The 18604-nt window shown below is 34.6% G+C and overlaps 1 protein-coding gene across 1 annotated transcript in view; it reads right to left on the bottom strand.

Annotated features, from left to right (window-relative positions):
- Positions 1-5699: 5699 nt before the first annotated feature.
- GEN1 (GEN1 Holliday junction 5' flap endonuclease) overlaps positions 5700-18604 on the bottom strand; it is a 31170-nt gene continuing 18265 nt past the window's right edge. The window contains exons 8-14 of the mRNA XM_010947355.3: positions 17413-17563; positions 17069-17105; positions 16898-16978; positions 15878-16008; positions 14302-14363; positions 12179-12319; positions 5700-11697 (exon numbers count right to left, since the gene is read on the bottom strand). Of these exons, the coding sequence (XP_010945657.2) occupies positions 10388-11697; positions 12179-12319; positions 14302-14363; positions 15878-16008; positions 16898-16978; positions 17069-17105; positions 17413-17563 (1913 nt within the window). The 3' untranslated portion in view covers positions 5700-10387. The remainder of the gene's footprint in view (positions 11698-12178; positions 12320-14301; positions 14364-15877; positions 16009-16897; positions 16979-17068; positions 17106-17412; positions 17564-18604) is intronic.

Below are 18604 nucleotides of genomic sequence, written 5' to 3'. Positions count from 1 at the left end.
AGGAGACACTTTTAACTAATGCTCTGCTGAGAACTTGCAACCTTGTCTTGAGGACATCTGGCCCTGGTGGTCAGAGTTTTGAAGGAAGGGGACGAATCTTCTGGGATATACGGTATCCTGCCAGTATTTCAGGGTGTGTTTTATTATTTTTGAATATTTTTTAATTCATTATTTTTTAAATTGAAGTATAGTCAGCTACAATGTGTCAATTTCTGGGACATTATGCCATACACCAGAAATTGACACATTGTGGTCATTTCTTTTCTTTTTAAACTTTTTTTTATTGAGTTATAGTTATTTTACAACGTTGTGTCAAATTCCAGCATAGAGCACAATTTTCCAGTTATACATGAACATACATATATTCATTGTCACATTTTTTTGTCTCCATGAGCTACCACAAGATCTTGTATATATTTCCCTGTGCTATACAGTATAATCTTCGTTATCTAGTCTACACATGCCTGTCAGTATCTACAAATTTTGAATTCCCAGTCTATCCCTTCCCACCCCTCCTCCCCCTTGGCAACCACAAGTTTGTATTCTATGTCTATGAGTCTGTTTCTGTTTTATATTTATGTTCTTTTTTTTTAGATTCCACATATGAGTGATCTCATATGGTATTTTTCTTTCTCTTTCTGGCTTACTTCACTTAGAATGACATTCTCCAGGGACATCCATGTTGCTGCAAATGGCATTATGTTGTCAGTTTTTATGGCTGAATAGTATTCCATTGTATAAATATACATTGGGGTCATTTCTTGAATGTTCACAATAGTGCTTTTCTGAGATTCTAAACTGCTCTGACTCAGTGGCCAGTTTCCTATAAATAAGATTAGTAGAGGTCATTGCATCTCTCTGATGAGCGGTTTCTTTAAAAGGGCCACAGATTTGGATAAATGTGGAGTATATAGAAGCCTTAATTCTTGCCAAAGGAGCCTTGGAGTCAGACTAGCTCTAGGTTCAAATCCTGGTCCTGTATCTTACTAGATGTTGAACTTGAATAAATTCCTTAGCTTCCCTTAGCCTCATGTATAAATAGAGGATAAAAGAGCCTGCCTCTCAGAGTTCTTGTGGGGCATGTATGAGGAATTTGAAGAATCAGTGAGGTGGGTGGACCTAGTAGTAAACAATCGATATGTGTCATTTCTCTTCTCCCAAAATTCATTAAAGTTTTGCATAACTGTGTGGACTCACTCATACCCTTTAGTGCCCCGTATGCCTTGTTTTCTTCACATGTAGACTGGAGACAACTGTCTTCTCAAAAAAAATTATACAGGTTACAGTGGAACACATTTTAATGACATCCTTTGTGGTTCATCAATGGATTTAGCATATCGAAATCAGTAATGCCAAATTTATACAGTAGTACATGTCTCTCAAAAGCTGTCCTTGGCGCATAAATGAGAGGAGAGAGGGGCAGAAGCATCGTTCCCACTGATGAGGAGGAAAAGCAAGCTGAAGGCGGCTTGTCCAAGGCAGCTAGTCTCCTCCAGAACTAGGACAATTACTCAGACCACTGCCTGCCTCCCAGGTTATAGAAAGTGTCCTTTGGTCTGTTTCACAGGATGTAGACCTGGTTGTACTGAGTCCTTTGACACCTCCCATTGAACTATCCCAGCTGTGAAGTCGTGGGGCCTTCACAAGGTCTGGATGAGAGACGTCTGTGTTTGGACAACCCTGTGAAATAAGCCTTCTGGCATCTGGCAGCCACAGACTCACCATTCTCAGTTTAATAAAAGTGTACATGACTTTAGCGGTAATAATTTCTCTGGAGCAGTTACTGCAACCAGTGTTGGTTTAAAACAAAACAAGACAAAAAGGCAAAGGATTTGTAGTCTACATTCCCACGGATGGTGAATAAATCACTCATTCTCATTTTCAGAGTCAAAGGACAGCCCTTTCAGACTTCACTCACAGCTAAAAGGCAGGTCTCTGTTGGGTGGTAAATGAAGAGATTTAAGTTATGATGATACAAACACTACAGAATTCTTTCATTAGGCCTTGGACCGGAGGATTCAAAACACACAGGCACCTTTTCCCATTTGGGAGGTCAACAGCTTCCTTTTCAGGTCTTGGCACAGAATAATGCTGAGGAAGCCCAGACACTTAATCCCTATTAAAGAAAAGTTCTAATTTGGTGCTTACGGAAAGATTTCTTCTAAATATTAGCAAAATAGTCAAAGTCATTCTGCCCACAGAAGGGTCAGCCGACTTTGCTGATGGCTCCCCCAAACAGGCAGTTTATTGAATTTATCTGGCCTGGGGCTCAATAAGCTATCTATTCTGACAGTCATCAGAAACGTTTCCACATTTTTTGACTATTATTGGGGCTGACTCAACGGCATCTCAGTTTAAAGGCAATGTGGCAAGTCCTTGCAAGAGGCTAGTGCAAGCTGTTAGATGAGCCCGATAAAAGCTTTTCCTGGCTCAGAAGGTGATAAACATTGCCACGTTAATCTGCAGATGAAAGGAGGCTGACTTCAGTAATATTATTTAAGCTGTTTTACCCTAAGTGCTACCAGCACCACAGGAACAGTCAGCATGTGATTTAGCCCCTTTACCCTCAGAAAGCAAGGCATAGCACCATGGCACCTTAAAATGACTTAAAGGGGACTAGTGATCAGGCTGACGGAAGGAACCATCCAACTGGATTTGATCTTTCTCCCCAGAGGATGGAAGAACTAAGCTCCTGACTTCATCAGCAGGCCATCAGCACCCATTCACTGAATGCTTTCCATGCCAGCCCCTCTGCTATGTCCTACAGATTAAGAAATACAAGATGCTCACAGCCTGGTACCTGAGACAAACATGCAAATCAGTCGACACAAAACTACTTATAGGTGATATCTTAGAAATCTATAGGAATTTGTAGCGACCCATTAGAAGCTACATAAACCTTTTTTAGAGAAGACCATGTTCACCCTGAGTCTTGATCAGGAAGTAAGAGTTGGTGAAGCAGAGAATCAAACTGTGCAACATTCTGGCAGGGTACAAAATATTGCAATACAGTCCTTACAGATTTGTTGAGAGGATTAAAAAAGCTAGTGAAGAGCCTTAGTTCACACAGAGTAGGCAATCAGGAAATGCTAGTTTTCCCCCTTGCCCAGCAATTTTAAAAATTCCTTCTCTTCTCTTCTCTGGCCAGGTAGGGTGCACCTTTTGTACTTAATGTGTGTGAATTGATGAACTCACATATAAAGCTTTATATGTGGTTCATATGCTCAGAATCCTTTAGCATCCTGGTCAGTTTCTTTGCCACAGTTCTTTTCCCTTTGTCCTAAGATACCCTAGCTTGCTTTCTGCTCCTGATCCTTATTAATTCTTCTCAATACCTGGAGATTCCTTCACCTGCATAGCAGTTTGTTCTCTGGAGAGACTAGAGAGCCAAGTAAGACTCCACAGTTGAAACACAGACTGATCACCATTGCTAAAGCATGCCAACTCTCATTCTTTATTCTATGTCAAGGTTACTTCAAACTCGTCACTCAGCCATTGAAATGTCCCCTGCATGTAGTGCTCCCATTCTGCTAATCACATTGCTGCCTAGACTTCAAAGCCTGGTCAAATTCTTTTAGTTTGCTGAAAGAATCTTCCCTCCTCTGAAAGACTCGTGTAGTGTTGGTTGCCTATTCCATTCAACAATTCTGTGCTAGCTAATCCAATTCATTCTTGGATGTAAATATGCCCTACCTTGCTCCAGACTGTCGATTTCATGAAAGTAAAACTTGGGTTTTACCCCACTTTGTCTTTCCAGGAAGCCCTTAGCATTTGACATGCATAATGCTTATTCAGTTGACCCTGAATAAATGTGTCTGGCTTGAATGAATGTGCACTATCCAAATGACTTCACATGGAACCAGGAACCAGTTCCAGCAAGGCTCGGAACTGCATCCAGAGTTAGAAGTGTCAGACACCTCGAGGTCTCTACCATCTCTATCACCATACTCATTCCCAGTGATGTCAGAAATTGGTTAAGTAAGCAGATCTATAGATGAGGAGAGAAGCTTTGGCTAAAGAACCACATCTGAGTCATAAGCACAAAAGCAGCTGAAGTCTTGAGAGTAGAAAATATCTAGAGTGAACAGAGAAAGAGAACTGAAGGAACGCAAGTATTTAATGAGAGTGAATATTTGAGCCTTTGAGAATTTTAAAACAAAAGGCAAGGAGATAGGAGACAAAACAAGAGGAAGTGTTGACATGAAAAACAAGAGAACAGAAGTTTCCAAGAAAGAGGGAATTTCAGTAGTCCTAAATTCTGCATAAAAGTAAATTTAACACTGTAAATTGTTTATTAGCTTTAGTAACTTGTAGGTCAATTGGTGACCTGGCAAGAAAATAGAGGCAATGAACAAAAATAAACTACTTGATTTCAGGACTTACTATAACTACTACAGTGATCAAGACAGGGTGGTACTGGAGTGATGATAGACAGACAGATCGGTGAAAAGCACAGTGCAGCAACAGACCCACACTTACAAAGTCCATCAATTTTCAACAAAGGAGCCAAGGAAATTCAATGAGGAAAAAGATACGTCTTTTCAACAAATCGTGATGGCATAACTGCATTTCTGTGTGGGAAAAAAATGTTCCTTAATCCTGATCTTACACTGTACACAAAAATTAACTTGAAACGAATTACCAATCTAAATATAAGAGGTAAAGACCGTTCAACTTGTAGAAGAAAACATAGAAAAAATAGTTGGGACACAAAGATATCTTAAATAAGCCACTGGAAACAAAAATTAATAATAAAGTAGATATTACAATTTTAAATATTCTGTTCTTTGAAAGAAATAGTTAAAATGAAAAAATAAGCCAGACTCAGGGATACAATATTTGCAAAACATACCTAACAAAAAGCTTGTATCCATGAAAAAAAAAAAAGGAACACTTATAATTTGGTAACAAGAAGACAAACTACCCAATTTAAAAATTGGCAAAAAAAATAGAATTTCACAAAAGATATATGAATGGCCAATATGTACATAATACTTAATCCACCAGTTATCAGAAAAATGCAAAGAAAATCACACTGGGATGCCCTATACATCAATTAGAATGATTAAAATGAAAAAGATTGATAACATTAGGTTTTGGTGATGATGTAGCATAATTGAAACCCCCATATATTGCTGGTGGGAACACAAAACAGTTCTATCCCTTTGGAAAAGAGTGTAGTAGTGTCTTAAAAAATTAAACATTTGCTGATCATATGAACCAACAATCTCACTTAGATATTTATCCAAAAGAAATGAAAATGTGTGTTTACCTAAAGACCTATATTTGAATATTCATGGCTACACTATCCATAATAACCAAAATGTGAAAATAACCTTATTTTCCATCAACTGGTGAATAAATAACAAATTATTAATAAGAAAAATACTGTCATATCTCTCTACAATGAAAAGGAACAAGATACTAATACACACCACATAGATAATTCTTAAAAACATGCTAAGTAGAAAGTCAAATACAAAGATTATAAACTGCATGATCCCATTTATAGAAATTCTAGAAAAGGCAAACATAGTGAGGAAAGCATATCAGTTGTTGTCTGGGATCAAGGTTTAGGAGAGATACTTAACTGCAAAGGAGCATATAGAAACTTCAGGGCGATGGAACTTTTCCTTACCTCGATTGTGGTGGAAGTTATACAATGATATACAATTACCAAAATTCATCAAACTTTACACTTAAAATGAGTGTATTTAATTGCATGTAAATTATACCTCAATAAAGAAAAAAGTCAGTGAAAAAGGAATCAAGTCTTAGATATTTTTCTGAGAACATAAATCAAGACTGAGTGTGGGATCAGGTGAGCAGTTCAAAACAAAATTAATTACTTCAAAGCAAAACTTCATCCTCATCCCTTTCAATGTATAGCACTGGGTTTTTGTGCACCTCTAACCTCAGAATTTAGAAAGAGCTGTACATATATCTATGCAGTAATGTCCAACTAATGTCAAAACAATAATTTCTTGAAAAAATAAAATTTACATTACATAGACATTTAGAATTGAGATTACTAAAAATGTGGTGATTTTACCAAGGAAATAACACTCTGGGTAGCCATACTGTCACCTTTTCCTATGTCAGGTCTTCAAGGTAAACTTATTAATTTCACAGGTAAATTCATGTCATTTATAATTATTCTAAGCTATTTAAGGGCATTTGGGAAATTTTTAAAAGAGGAAGCTCACAGAAAAGTCCAACTAAGAGTGTTAAGAGGCGTTCAAATGATTTAGTTCACACATCTGATTTTCAGCTTTCAGCTTAGTTGGCTTTAGAGAATCAAAAACGCTCCAATTGTACATTTATCAACAGTTATAAATCAAACATGACATTCACATCTACTATGTATCTCTAGACTTCTGCTCAAAGATACACATGTAGAGACACTGATGCCATTAAATAGTGAGACATCATACTTATTGATATGGAACATTTCTAAGATACATTAACATGTTGGTACAGAATACCTCTGGAAGGATCAAGAAATTAGAAACCATGCTTGCCTCTAGATACAAGAACTGGAGTCTGGTCATTAATGACAAAAAGGAGATTGACTTTTTCACTCTTTTTTTTTTTTTTTTTTTTTGGTTCTGTTTCACCTTTTTAATTAACCACATTAAAGAATTACCTTAAAAAGTAAATACAGTTGACCCTTGAACAACACAGATTTGAACTGCACGGGTCCACTTTAATGTGGGTTTTTCAATAAATAAGTACTACAGTAGCACATGGTCTGCAGTTGGTTGAATCTGAGGATGTGGACCTGTAATCACAGAGGACCGACTGTAAAGTTCTATGAGGATTTTCAACTGTGCTGGGCGGAAGGAGGGGTCTGTACTCCTAAACACCCTTGAACTGTTCAAAGGTCACCTGTAACACTTATGCAAATAATCAGATTTAAAAAATACATCAGTTCAATTAGGAAAGGTGGGTTTCTCAAGAGCAGCGACTGACTGCCTAAATTTAGTACTCCCCTTGTCCAGGAGATTTTATGTATATTAAGTGCTTCGTAAACATAGCACTTTTCTATAACAACATTAAACTCAACTCAGAGCATCTTCTATATTTTAGTGGAATTTTCAATAAACCAAAATCATAACTTCAGAGAAAGCACAAAAATTCAACAGTACTCCAAATTTGAATCTAATTTTTACAATGTGGCATAATGTAATAAATACTAAACAAAACTTCCATCCCTGGTCTCAGGAAAATAAATCTCTTCACTTCTCTGGACTTATTTTCAAGTCTAGAAAGTAATGATGGCTGTGCATATATGAGTGAGGTTAGACTATATACATTTTGGATATTAAAGTCTGAATGAGTAAAATTCTCTTTGCTTTTAAAACAGCTTTACTGTGATATAATTCACACACTATAGAATCTACCTATTTAAATTGCACAATTCAATGGTTTTAGCACATTCAAACTTTTGCAATAATCGTCGCAATCAATTATAGAACATCTTCATCATCCACCCACTCCTCCCAAAACGCATCTTACTAGCAGTCTTTTCCCTTCTCCGTCCTCAACACTCCCTTCAGGCCAGGCCTTGGCAACCATGAATCTTACCTTCTGTTTATATTCTAGATTTGCCTATTTGGAACATTTTGTATGAACTTAATCATATATGGTCTTTTGTTACTGGCCTCTTTCATGTAGCATGTTTTCAAAATTCATCATACTACAGTATTTATCAGTTACTTTTTTTTTGATTGCCAGTATTTCGTTGTATGGAAGCACCACATTTGGTTTATCCACTCATCACTTGATGGGCATTTGGGTTGTTTCCACTTTTAGGCTGTTGTGAATAACGCCGCTACAGACATTTGTATACAAGTTTTTGTGTGGAAGTTGTCTTCATTTCTCTTGGGTATACACCCCAAAAAGATTTGCTGTGTCTCATGGTAACTATGTTTAGCCAACTGAGGAACCACCAGCCTTTTTTCCAAAGAGGCTACCTCATTTTACACTCCTACCAGCAGGATATGAAGGTTCCAATTTCTCCATATCCTCAGACTTGTTTTCGTCTTTTTAAATTCTAGCCATCCTATTAGCTGTCAAGTGGTATCTCTTTGTGCTTGATTGGCAATTTTCTGATGACTAATGAAGTTGAGAATTTTTTCATCCGCTTATTGGCCATTTGGATATCTTATTTGAAGAAATGTCTATTCAGATATTTTACCTACTTTTAAGTTCTTTTTGAATAAAACCCTTAGTTAATTAATTTAAAAAATTTTGTGGGAGGGGGAGGTAATTAGGTTTATTTATTTATTTTTTAAGGGAGGTACTGGGGACTGAACCCAGGACCTTGTGCATGCTAGGCATGTACTCTGCTGAGCCACACACTCTCCTTAAGTTCTTTTTATTGAGTTGTATTCTTTATACAAGTCCCTCTAGATACAAGCCTCTTTATTACTTTTATGATTCCCAAATATTTTCTCCCATTGTAATGTCTTCTTTTTCTTAATGATGTCCTCTAAAACACGAAAGCTTTTAGTTCTGATGAAGTCCGATTTATTTTTTCTTGTCTGAGCTTTGATGTCATATTTAAGAAACCCTTGTCTAATTCAAAGTTACAAAGATTAATGTCTATGTTTTCTTCTAAGAATTTTAGTTTTAGCTCTTACATTTAAGTCTCTAATCCATTTTTTTTTGTGTTAATTTTTATATATTGTATGAGGTCGAGACCAAACTTTATTCTTTTGCATGTGGATAGCCAGTTGTTAACAGTGGCGTTTGCTCAGACTACTGTTTCCCCATTAAACTGTCTTGGCAGTCTGGTTGAAAATCAACTGAGCATAAATGGGAGGACATATTTCTGGATCTTCAGCACTATCCCACTGACCTCCATGTCTACCTTTATGCCACTCAATACTTTCTTCATTACTATAGCTTTGTGGTCAAGTTTTGAAATCAGAATCAGGAAAGGCAAATCCTGTCCTACCTTTTTTTTTTTTTTTTTGAAAGATTTTTTTCGCCTATTCTGTGCCCCTTAAATTTCCATATATATTTTAGAATTAGCTTATCAATTTCTACAAAGAAATCAGCTGGGATTGATGGGGATTGCACTGAATCTGTTGGGGAAGATTGCCATCTTAATATCAAGTTTTCTGATCCATGAACATGGGATTTTTTTTATTTATTTAGGTTTTCTTTAATTACTTTCAATGATATTTTGTAGTTTTCAGAGTATAAATTTTGTACTTCTGTTAAATTTATTCCGAAGTATTTTATTCTTTTTGATATTGCTGCAAAAAGAATTTTCTTAACTTCATTTAGTATTATTCATTGTGGGGGCACAGATATACAATTGATGCTTATATACTGACCTTGTATCCTGCAACATTGTTGAACTCATTTATCAGTTCAAATAGTTTTTAATGGATTCTTTAGAATTTTGTAAATACATGATTTTGTCATCTGCAAGTAGCAAAAGTTTTATTTTTTCCTTTCCAATCTGGCTCCCTCTAGACTTTTTGAGTGCTAAATAGATTAATGTACAACTTAATATTTGGAAGTACTGAAGTCAATATTGTATACATTCATCTTAAAACAAAACGGAAAGAAAAAAGTGCTATAAAAGAAAAAGAACACAGGAAAAACCAATGAATTGAGAGGCAAGAAATCTGGTTTCCCTACCACTATTTAATTAGCTGTGTGATCCTGAGCAAGTTTCTGATCCTCTCTGGTTATACAATCTATTTTCCAAATCTTCTTCCACTTGGCAGACCTGTGAACTTGGGATATTTAAGAAGTAGCTTTCCTCAGTTTATTCTGCTACTATAACCATAATTTTTACTACATATATTGATCATCTTCCACTTTTTCCTTTTTTTTTTTTTTCGTCCCTCACAAAAGAGAGTAAGATTACTGAAGCTGGGAAGACAACTGAAAGTATCTTCACATTGTGAGAAAATATAACTCTCAGAAAGGCATCATAGAAGACAATGTGAGAATGTAGGCAGTTATAAAGAGCTATCCTCTTGGGAACAAGCTGGAATATCAAAAAATGCTTTAGAGGCCTGTGGAAGAAATGAGTGAAAAAGAGGAAATGGAGGGAGCATTTATTCTATCTAGTACTGCAGTAACTTTTTAAGAATATAACGAAGGAATAATAAAGATTATTTTTTAAAATGGCAAAAGTATGTTATAAAAATATACATCACCTGAAGTTTTCACTACAGAGGACTGTTTTTTAAAATCAAAGTTTTAGGTTACAATTTTTTTTATCACAGTTTTGATTGCAAGTGACTCACAACATATAAAACCACATTAAATTTTCCTACTATACATTAACTAGAGACCTTCCCTCTGCTTCTGCTAATGCCATTAGAATGCTGATTTGTATCTGAATATTCGAAATTTCATTTCAAGTGTTTTGGAACCTTAGTTTTAATCTCTGACTTAAAGGAAGAGGACTATCCAAGTAAGTGCCAGAGTTGTCTTTTTCTTTATGACACTGCAGAAAACTCAGAGAAACTTTTGCTGCATCTGGGAAGGAGTTTTCCTCATTTCCAGCTGTTTTATAAACCTGAACACAATGTTCAGTTTCTTTTCTATGTGCCTTAGGGTTATTCAATTTGTTGCCGTCATTTTTCTTGAATCCAGCTGGGCTATACTGCTGAGAACTCTGTTTCATTTTTCGAGTTGTGAACTTAGCTTTTCCAAACTCTGGGACACTTTCTTCCTCAGAGGAAGGTCTATCAAGGCAAACACTCTTCTTCATTACAATTTTCTCAGTGATTTGTGCATCCACTTTTCTACTACGATTGAAAGCAGTATTTGATGGTTCAGTTCTAACACTGGAGGTCCCTGCTATTGGGTTATTGAGAGAATAAGGTATAGAAGTATTTGCTTTATAGTTTTCTTGAAACAGCTGGTCTCCTTTTAGAACTTTACAGTTTCTAGATTCATTTTGCAAATTAATTCCTAGAAGGTCCTTTGAAAGATGTGATAGACCATCAGAACTACTGTTAGCAACACAGTGCTCTTTTACAGTAAGGAGTGACAAAGTTTTTAGGCCAACATCTGGTTGCACATTATTCTGAGGATATGATGATTTTATATGTATTCGTTCCCTTAAAGGCAAATCCTGAAGATGTAAACCAGTGATGCCAGAAAGCAGGTGCTCTTCTGGAGCAGTCTTTTGAAGATTCCAATCCAACAATTTATCAGTACTTGTGGTGTACCATTCTGATTCACGTGACAACTGCTCTGTGATATTTTTAAAGCTATCAGGGATAGCTGTCTCAAGTTCTGATTTTGGACCATGAGAGAAAGTATTCTTTGGGATCGCTGGAGAATTACTAAAAGAAGTACCTTCCCAGTCAATGGTGCTCAAGTGCAGATCAGCAATTGTGGATATACTATGGGATGAGGTACTGGGTTGACTAGATTCTGCAGTTACAGCTTTAATTTGCTGTGTAGCCGAAGGTCTCAGAGAAGATACTAACTGTTCCTGTCTATCCAGACAGGGAGCCTCTTCAGGTAAAAGCAAGGTATCCAATGATGCAGAAATAGATTCTTGGGGTACCATAGAATCGGGGAAAATTTCCAAATTTAACTTGGAACTCTGCTTAGAAAAGATTTCACATGTGGGCTTGAAAGTTGTGTGTGACTGAAAACTCATCATAGTATCTGATTCTGGCAAACTGCTTCCTTTGGACTTAATTTTCATGCCTGAAAAGAAAAAAAATGTATAATACAATTAAAATCTATTTTATTTTCCTTAATGTGGGTAAATAAACTAGAGCTGAGGTCAGAAATCAATATAAGCAATTTTTGCCTTCTTTGTCTTAGCCCATTCCTGAAAACTGCTGTATATAATTATTATAAAATTATTAATGTTATAATTGAGTGTTATACTATAAAATAATGTTCAAATTTCCTCACTGAGTTCTCAAAAATAAAGAAAATGTATTTATAATCCAAAATATGTTACACATACTAGTTGCTCAATAAAAGGTTAGTATAATTACTATTATTAACAGTTGGTTAAGTTAGCAGACACCAAGTAGAATGGTTTATTTTTAGATTATTTTAGATTTTAATGCCAAGTTTGTCAAGACAGAGAAGCAGGACAGCACAGATTCAAACAGGACAGGTAGCTCTTCTGTAAAATTTGTGAGTGGCATAAACAGTGGTCAAATGTAACACTTACCTTTTTGTTTCTTCCCTTTAATTTCTGACTTTTGTTTTTGATAAATAGCAACAATCTCAGGATAAGCTGCTTCAAACAATGATTCTTCTTCTATCGTTTGCAGAACCAGTTCTCCGTGTTCATCTTCCATAGCATAATGTTCTAAGGGAGTAAAAATACAATAAAAATAACTCAATTACAGGTTTGAAATATTCCATTTTTCCAGGTAACTCAGTTTACCAAGTAGACTAGGTCATTTGCAAATGGATAATTCATTGTAACTCTTGCTTTACAACATCTCTATTCTAATAATCTGTTGATGCTAGTACAGAAGTGATTTTCTTCCACCCGGGAAGAGCTGGAAGGAGGTTCCTTTTAAATTAGAACTTGAAATTTCTCTTGCTTCAGAGATGGTAGGAGCAGTTTAGAGAACAGAGAGCTTTGTTTAGGTAAGATTCGTTGGTTTTAATTTAGTATACTAAGTGTAAAATTCCAGATAAAGAATGGAAATAAACAATTTCCTAAAACTTCAACATTGCCTTTCTGTAGTGGTAGCTTCTGAAAAGAACAGAATTGAAATGGTCATCAAGATCTTCATTCCAGGTGAAATAAGCCAGAAAGAGAAAGAAAAATACCCTATGATACCACTCATATGTGGATTCCAGAAAAAAAGAGGACACTAATGAACTCATCTACAAAACAGTAACAGACTTGCAGACTTAGTAAACAATCTTATGGTTACCAGGAGAAAGGAGCTGGAAAGGGATAAATTTGGGAGTTTGAGATTTGCAAATGTTAGCCACTATATAATAAAAATAGATTAAAAAAACAAGTTTCTTCTGCCTAGCACAGGGAACTATATTCAGTATCCTGTAATAACTTTTAATGAAAAAGAATATGAAAATGAATATATGTATGTATATGCATGACTGCAACATTGTGCTGTACACCAGAAATTGACACATTGTGTAACTGACTGTACTTCAACTTAAAAAAATACAGATATATATTACTGTCTTCCAGATTATTGTTTCAAAGGTTATCAGTCTCTTGAGGATATACCCAGGCTTACTGGACTCACAAGCACCTCATAAATGAAAATGAGAATGCTTATATGTAAATTTACAGTAAGATATGTAAATAGCAGACTAGATTCTTGTGTTTATCCTATATGAGGGTGAAACTGCATAAGAAGCCAAACTATAACAAAACTATTCGTTGAAGAGTTTAAAGTAGAAACAATGGCAATAGGTGAACTTAGGGTTTTTCTTAGTTAATGGGGTACATTTCTCCTTTAAGGAATAACTCTCACAAGGATAAGAGAAAGGAGGAACCTAATCCTCAGTTCTAGACAGAGGAGATGCGCTGCCAGGCTGGGTTAATGGCACTGTCTTTCCTGAAAATTTACTATGGTTGGTGGAACTGTTCCTAAACAGTTTTCAAAATTCTTCAGCTTGCTATTTTCCTATTATTGCTTAGAATGGCTGAGCTAATTCTTATCATTTAATTCTTCAAAGTTACCTACAACTTAAACTTTCACTGACAAAGCTGTTCTCTCATTCATTCACATATAATTACACAATCTAATTTCAAAGCCAAGTAGAAATGAATTTGGGGTTATTTTTCATTTTAAATGATTTGTGCTTTCCTTGCCCTCAGACCTGGGGCTAATTTACAGTTCACTGTATTTCTATCTGTAGAAAATAAGAGTAATTTCACTACTAAATATTCCCAAGAAAACTAGACAGAGTAAAGAAAGACGAGGAAAAGTACCTTAAATACTATTCAGCAAACTTGATTTCTTTAGGCCCAGCTGTACAATGAAATACAATGACCAGACCATTTGTAGCAGCATTTTCTTGAGAAATATAAATTAAAACCATTGCCATATTGTTTTTATAAACATTAATTACAAAAGAAATATCAATTTAAGGCACTAAAATAAAAACGGTTAAAGTTTTTCATATTTACTATGAGCTTAGGCTATTTACATAGCAAGGCAAACTATGAAATTAATCCTTGGTGTATGCCATACATTTCTTCTTCCTTTTTTTATATACATACATATGTTTTACATATATATATGATATTTGCTAAACATACATGGTCAAATGTTATAAATTTTCCTTAAAGTGCATACATACCAGGCTTTTCCCATTCTATTTCAAAGCAATGAACTCCATTTCTAATTCGAGTTTTAATGATTCTGAAAAAAAAAAAAAAAAAACTTAATGAAGTCCCATTGCATTAGTTATTCAGAAATTTTCAATATGTAAATTGAAGAATTCAGTTTCCATTAATTTTTATTCTGTTTTTACAATATTCTAAAATATTATAAGGAATTATTGTAGTTATTCCTTTGACTAGTTTATTTAAAAGATAAAGTTTATAACTGTTAGATCTTATCAGTAGATTTTTCCTTTCATTATTATTCAGTGTTCCTCTTTTCCATAATAATGATTTTTGTTTTAAAGTCTATTTTGCTTCTGTTAATTTTGCTACATCACTTTGGTAAATATTTGACTGGTAAATCTTTTAAATCTTTTTATTTTCAAACTTAGCATAATTTTATTCTGCACATGCCCTGTAAGCAGTATATTGCTGAATTTTGTTTACTAATTTAGTATAATGTCTTTTAATAGATGAGTTTAATCCACCTACATTTATTGTGATTACTGCTATCGCTGTACTCAATCCTTTATCTTATTTTGTTTTCGGGTACCAAGCTTTTTCTCTGCTATTTCCCCCTGTAACCTTCCTGCCTTCAGTTTGATAGTTTCACTTTCCTATTTTATGTATTGGTTTTAAACCTAGAGACTATTTTTAATTGTTTTAACGGTTACCCTTAAATGTATACATGCATACATCGGGAGTTTTAGTTTATTATCATCATCATATACTATCAAGCGTTATGAAGATATTTATATACTTACTTTTTCCAGTTTATTAAATTAGCTAAATATGTTTTATCAATTTCCATGCCAACCACTGTTTGTTGGAATCCACATCTTCCCTGAGTTCATTTTTTTTCTTGCTGAAATCTTTTAATAGTGCTTTTAATGAGGGTTTGTGAGTGGCAGACTCTTGGTCTTCATATGTCTGAAAATGCCTTACTAACCAGCAAATAATTTTAATAATGTCTATCTACGCTGCCAATTATTTTTACTCAAAGCTTTGAAATATTACTCCATCATCTTCTCGAATCTACCACGGTCATAAAAAATGTATGTTATCAGATTGTCATTCCTTTGTAGCTTAATTTTTCTCTTTAATGTTTCCTCCCACCAAATTTTTATTCTGAAAGTTTTCAAACCTTAAGAAAAGTTGCAAGAATACTACAATGAATAATCATATACCCTTCACTGAGAGTCACCAATTTGCAGTTTCAGTTCCTCCATTCATTTTACATTTTTGTTCCCTTTCTGGTCCATTGAAATAATTATCTAGTTAAGCCTGGCTATAGCTTTTAATATTTATTTCTTTTAATACTCTATAATTATTATGTGTTTAAAGCAAAAAGGTGTGTCAAAGCATGAACTTACTATGTTATCCTGAATGTAAGCCCTGAATAGGTTTTTAATATTCCAGTAGACCTTTCCTTCATCTTTATAAAACAAGGAGATATATATCCCACTATTAAAGATACTAATAAGAATATTTTTGATCATAAGATATTCCAATGAAAATACAGGGACTCATTCATACAGTTCTTTATGTTACCGGATTGGCTGTAGTTGGTTAGAGTTCCTTCTCCCAAGCTTCCTTTCTATCATGTCATAGTGGGTCAACAGCACCAACAATTTCTCACATGCATAGTGATTGGGCCATTCCATTTTTTCAAGCGTAAATCTCTGTAAATATAAAAATATGACAAGATTTTGTTACCTCTTGGAGGCAAACAGCAGTCTCCAGTGATACTATCTTTTCCTTCAGAGTTAACATTAGTTAAAGTCATATCAACAAACATATTCCCAGAAAGAACAGTGAGCTTCTGAAGGAGGCAATATTGCATAATGATTAAGTGTGGGGGTTCTGGGTTGGAGTGGCAGTGGATTTCCTAGATGTTGGGTAAATTACTTCATCTCTTTCAACTTACGTTTTCTCTCTGTAAAATATAATCCAGCACACAAATTCTGAAGTTAAGTGAGATTACATGTAGTGTGTTGTATATAACAGCAAATTTTAAATGTTCAGTAAATGTTGGTTGCCATTACTATCACTGTTGTTGGTAGGGACAAGCAACAAGTTAGTGAGCCACTCTGTTTCTCTAGCTACTGTACCAGGGGTTAATATAAATAATCTCATTTAAACCTCATGGTGATTTCACAAGATAGGAAAACATATAACCAGGGTCACACGGTGACGGACTGTCCAAATTTAAATTTAGGTCACTGATTTCAAATCCCAGGGCCCTTGTAAACTGTACTGTCTTCCATAACAATATACTTGATCTTTACATTCTCTGGTTATTAGCCTCTCTCCCCCAGTAGATCCCAGAATACAATATATCAGTACATGGTATTTAAGGTGTTTTGTAAAGAACAGCATAATTGTGATTCATCTTATGGTTTGCAAAGTATAGTTACCGTGTGGCAAAGGAATGAAAATTAGAAAGAAAAATATATGTGCATTCAACTAGCTAGCTATTTCAAACCTTTCAGACCAATCAAAGTGATTATCCCTTCTCATCTTCCATCTATCCAACTTTACACTGTAAAGAAGGAATTTATTTTCAGATACCTGAAACAATAATAAATCAGGTCTTTGGTACCTGATTTCCTTCACCAATTTATCCTTATTCATAAGGAATTCTTGAACAACCTAGCAAGAGAACAGAAAATAGCAATTGAGACTTTAAACTTTTTAAAAAGCTTCTGAGATTAAACACATAGTTGAATTATCATTCATTACCTCATGGAATGGGAATCCCTCACAACTGCAAGCTTTCCTGAAAATAAATTATATACATATTATTAATACAATCGGGCAATTTTAGACAGACTCTAAATTCACCTCATCTAACCTCTAATTTCATGAAAAATGTCTTTGTATAGTGCCCCAGTCATCAAACTTCTCATTGAAATATTATGAAATTACCATCTTCTAAGACAGCCTAATTTTTGAACAGAATTAAGAAAAGGATTTTGTGGAACATTACTAACCTACACGAGGGAAAGTTAAGTGGAAACAATGACCACAGGTGTACAAATAGGTCACGTCAGAAAACAATCAGTACAAAAAACAAACAAACTTACTTCTTAATGCTGCTTTCTACTGCGTTTAGTTGCCTATCATGTTCTGCAAGGTGCCACTCACAAGGACAACGGTATTCATAATCATGCGGTTCACAATACCGATTAGTTTTACATAATTTGCATCCATTATGTTCGTGATCCTTAGGTGAACCTTTATGGAGACATAAAAAGTATGATTCTCACTGCTTTTAAGAATTAGCCTCTGCATACATTTTTTTTAACCCTTATGCAAACAAATTCAAAAACAAATACTGCCTAGCACAATGCCTAGCATATAGAAGGGTTGTGATACATTTAGGTTGAATAGAGTAATGAACACAATAGTAATTCTTAGGATAAAGTAGGTGTCAAGCTATTACTACCACACGACACTTTTTTTTTTTTGTAAATGACTCTTCTATCTGAAAGTGTTAATTTATAATATGAAATTATGCATTTATAATAATCAACAATGGAAAATTTTGTGGTATTTGTGTAGTTACAGACAAGAAAAGTAGGATATTGTTAGCATAACAAAAGATTAGTTAGTAGAATAATTCATGAAATGGTTTCTTTAATAAGAATTTTAAAATAATACAGCAGTTAATTACTTCTGCTTGTGATGAGCTCTCAGTTACTTATATAGCTATTTTCAAATTATACTTGGAATATGAATAAGTTATGATTGTGGTCTGGGTGTGGGGCCCTGGCGCCCATTAAAAGGAAAGCGTGAGTACCTTCAACACTGTTTTCAAAATACAGAAGAGCCTAAAATCATCATTTATAATGTATACAAAAACCTGAATGGCATTTTATCCATAAAAGCATTTATTTCTCCTATGATGTCACCTATAATCCTAAAATGTTAATGAAACATATTAAGACAAATAGATACAGCAGAATTTCTTTTAAAAGATGAGCTAATATGATCGCCTAACCTCTTCTGAGAGCAAAAGGCCTTTTTGACTCAGTACATGTCAGAGACCTCATTTTTTTTTAATCAAGATTAATGAAAAGGATCCAAGCTATTTTCGGTAACAGTGAACATGTGTGAGAAATTAGTTTAAGTTATTATTTTCACATACAATAAAAATATACTGTAGGACAATTAAGAATTCTTTAAAGATACAAATGTAAATCACCGATATAAAAACAGATGGTTTCACTTCCATTTTTCCCTAAGATTTACCAGTACACTAGTTTTCTTCTTAAA

This window comes from Camelus bactrianus, chromosome 15, assembly GCF_048773025.1.
Source record: "Camelus bactrianus isolate YW-2024 breed Bactrian camel chromosome 15, ASM4877302v1, whole genome shotgun sequence".
NCBI classification, from domain to species: domain Eukaryota; kingdom Metazoa; phylum Chordata; class Mammalia; order Artiodactyla; family Camelidae; genus Camelus; species Camelus bactrianus.
Note: the sequence above shows the minus strand (reverse complement) of the source record. Positions and strands in the feature narration are given on the sequence as shown.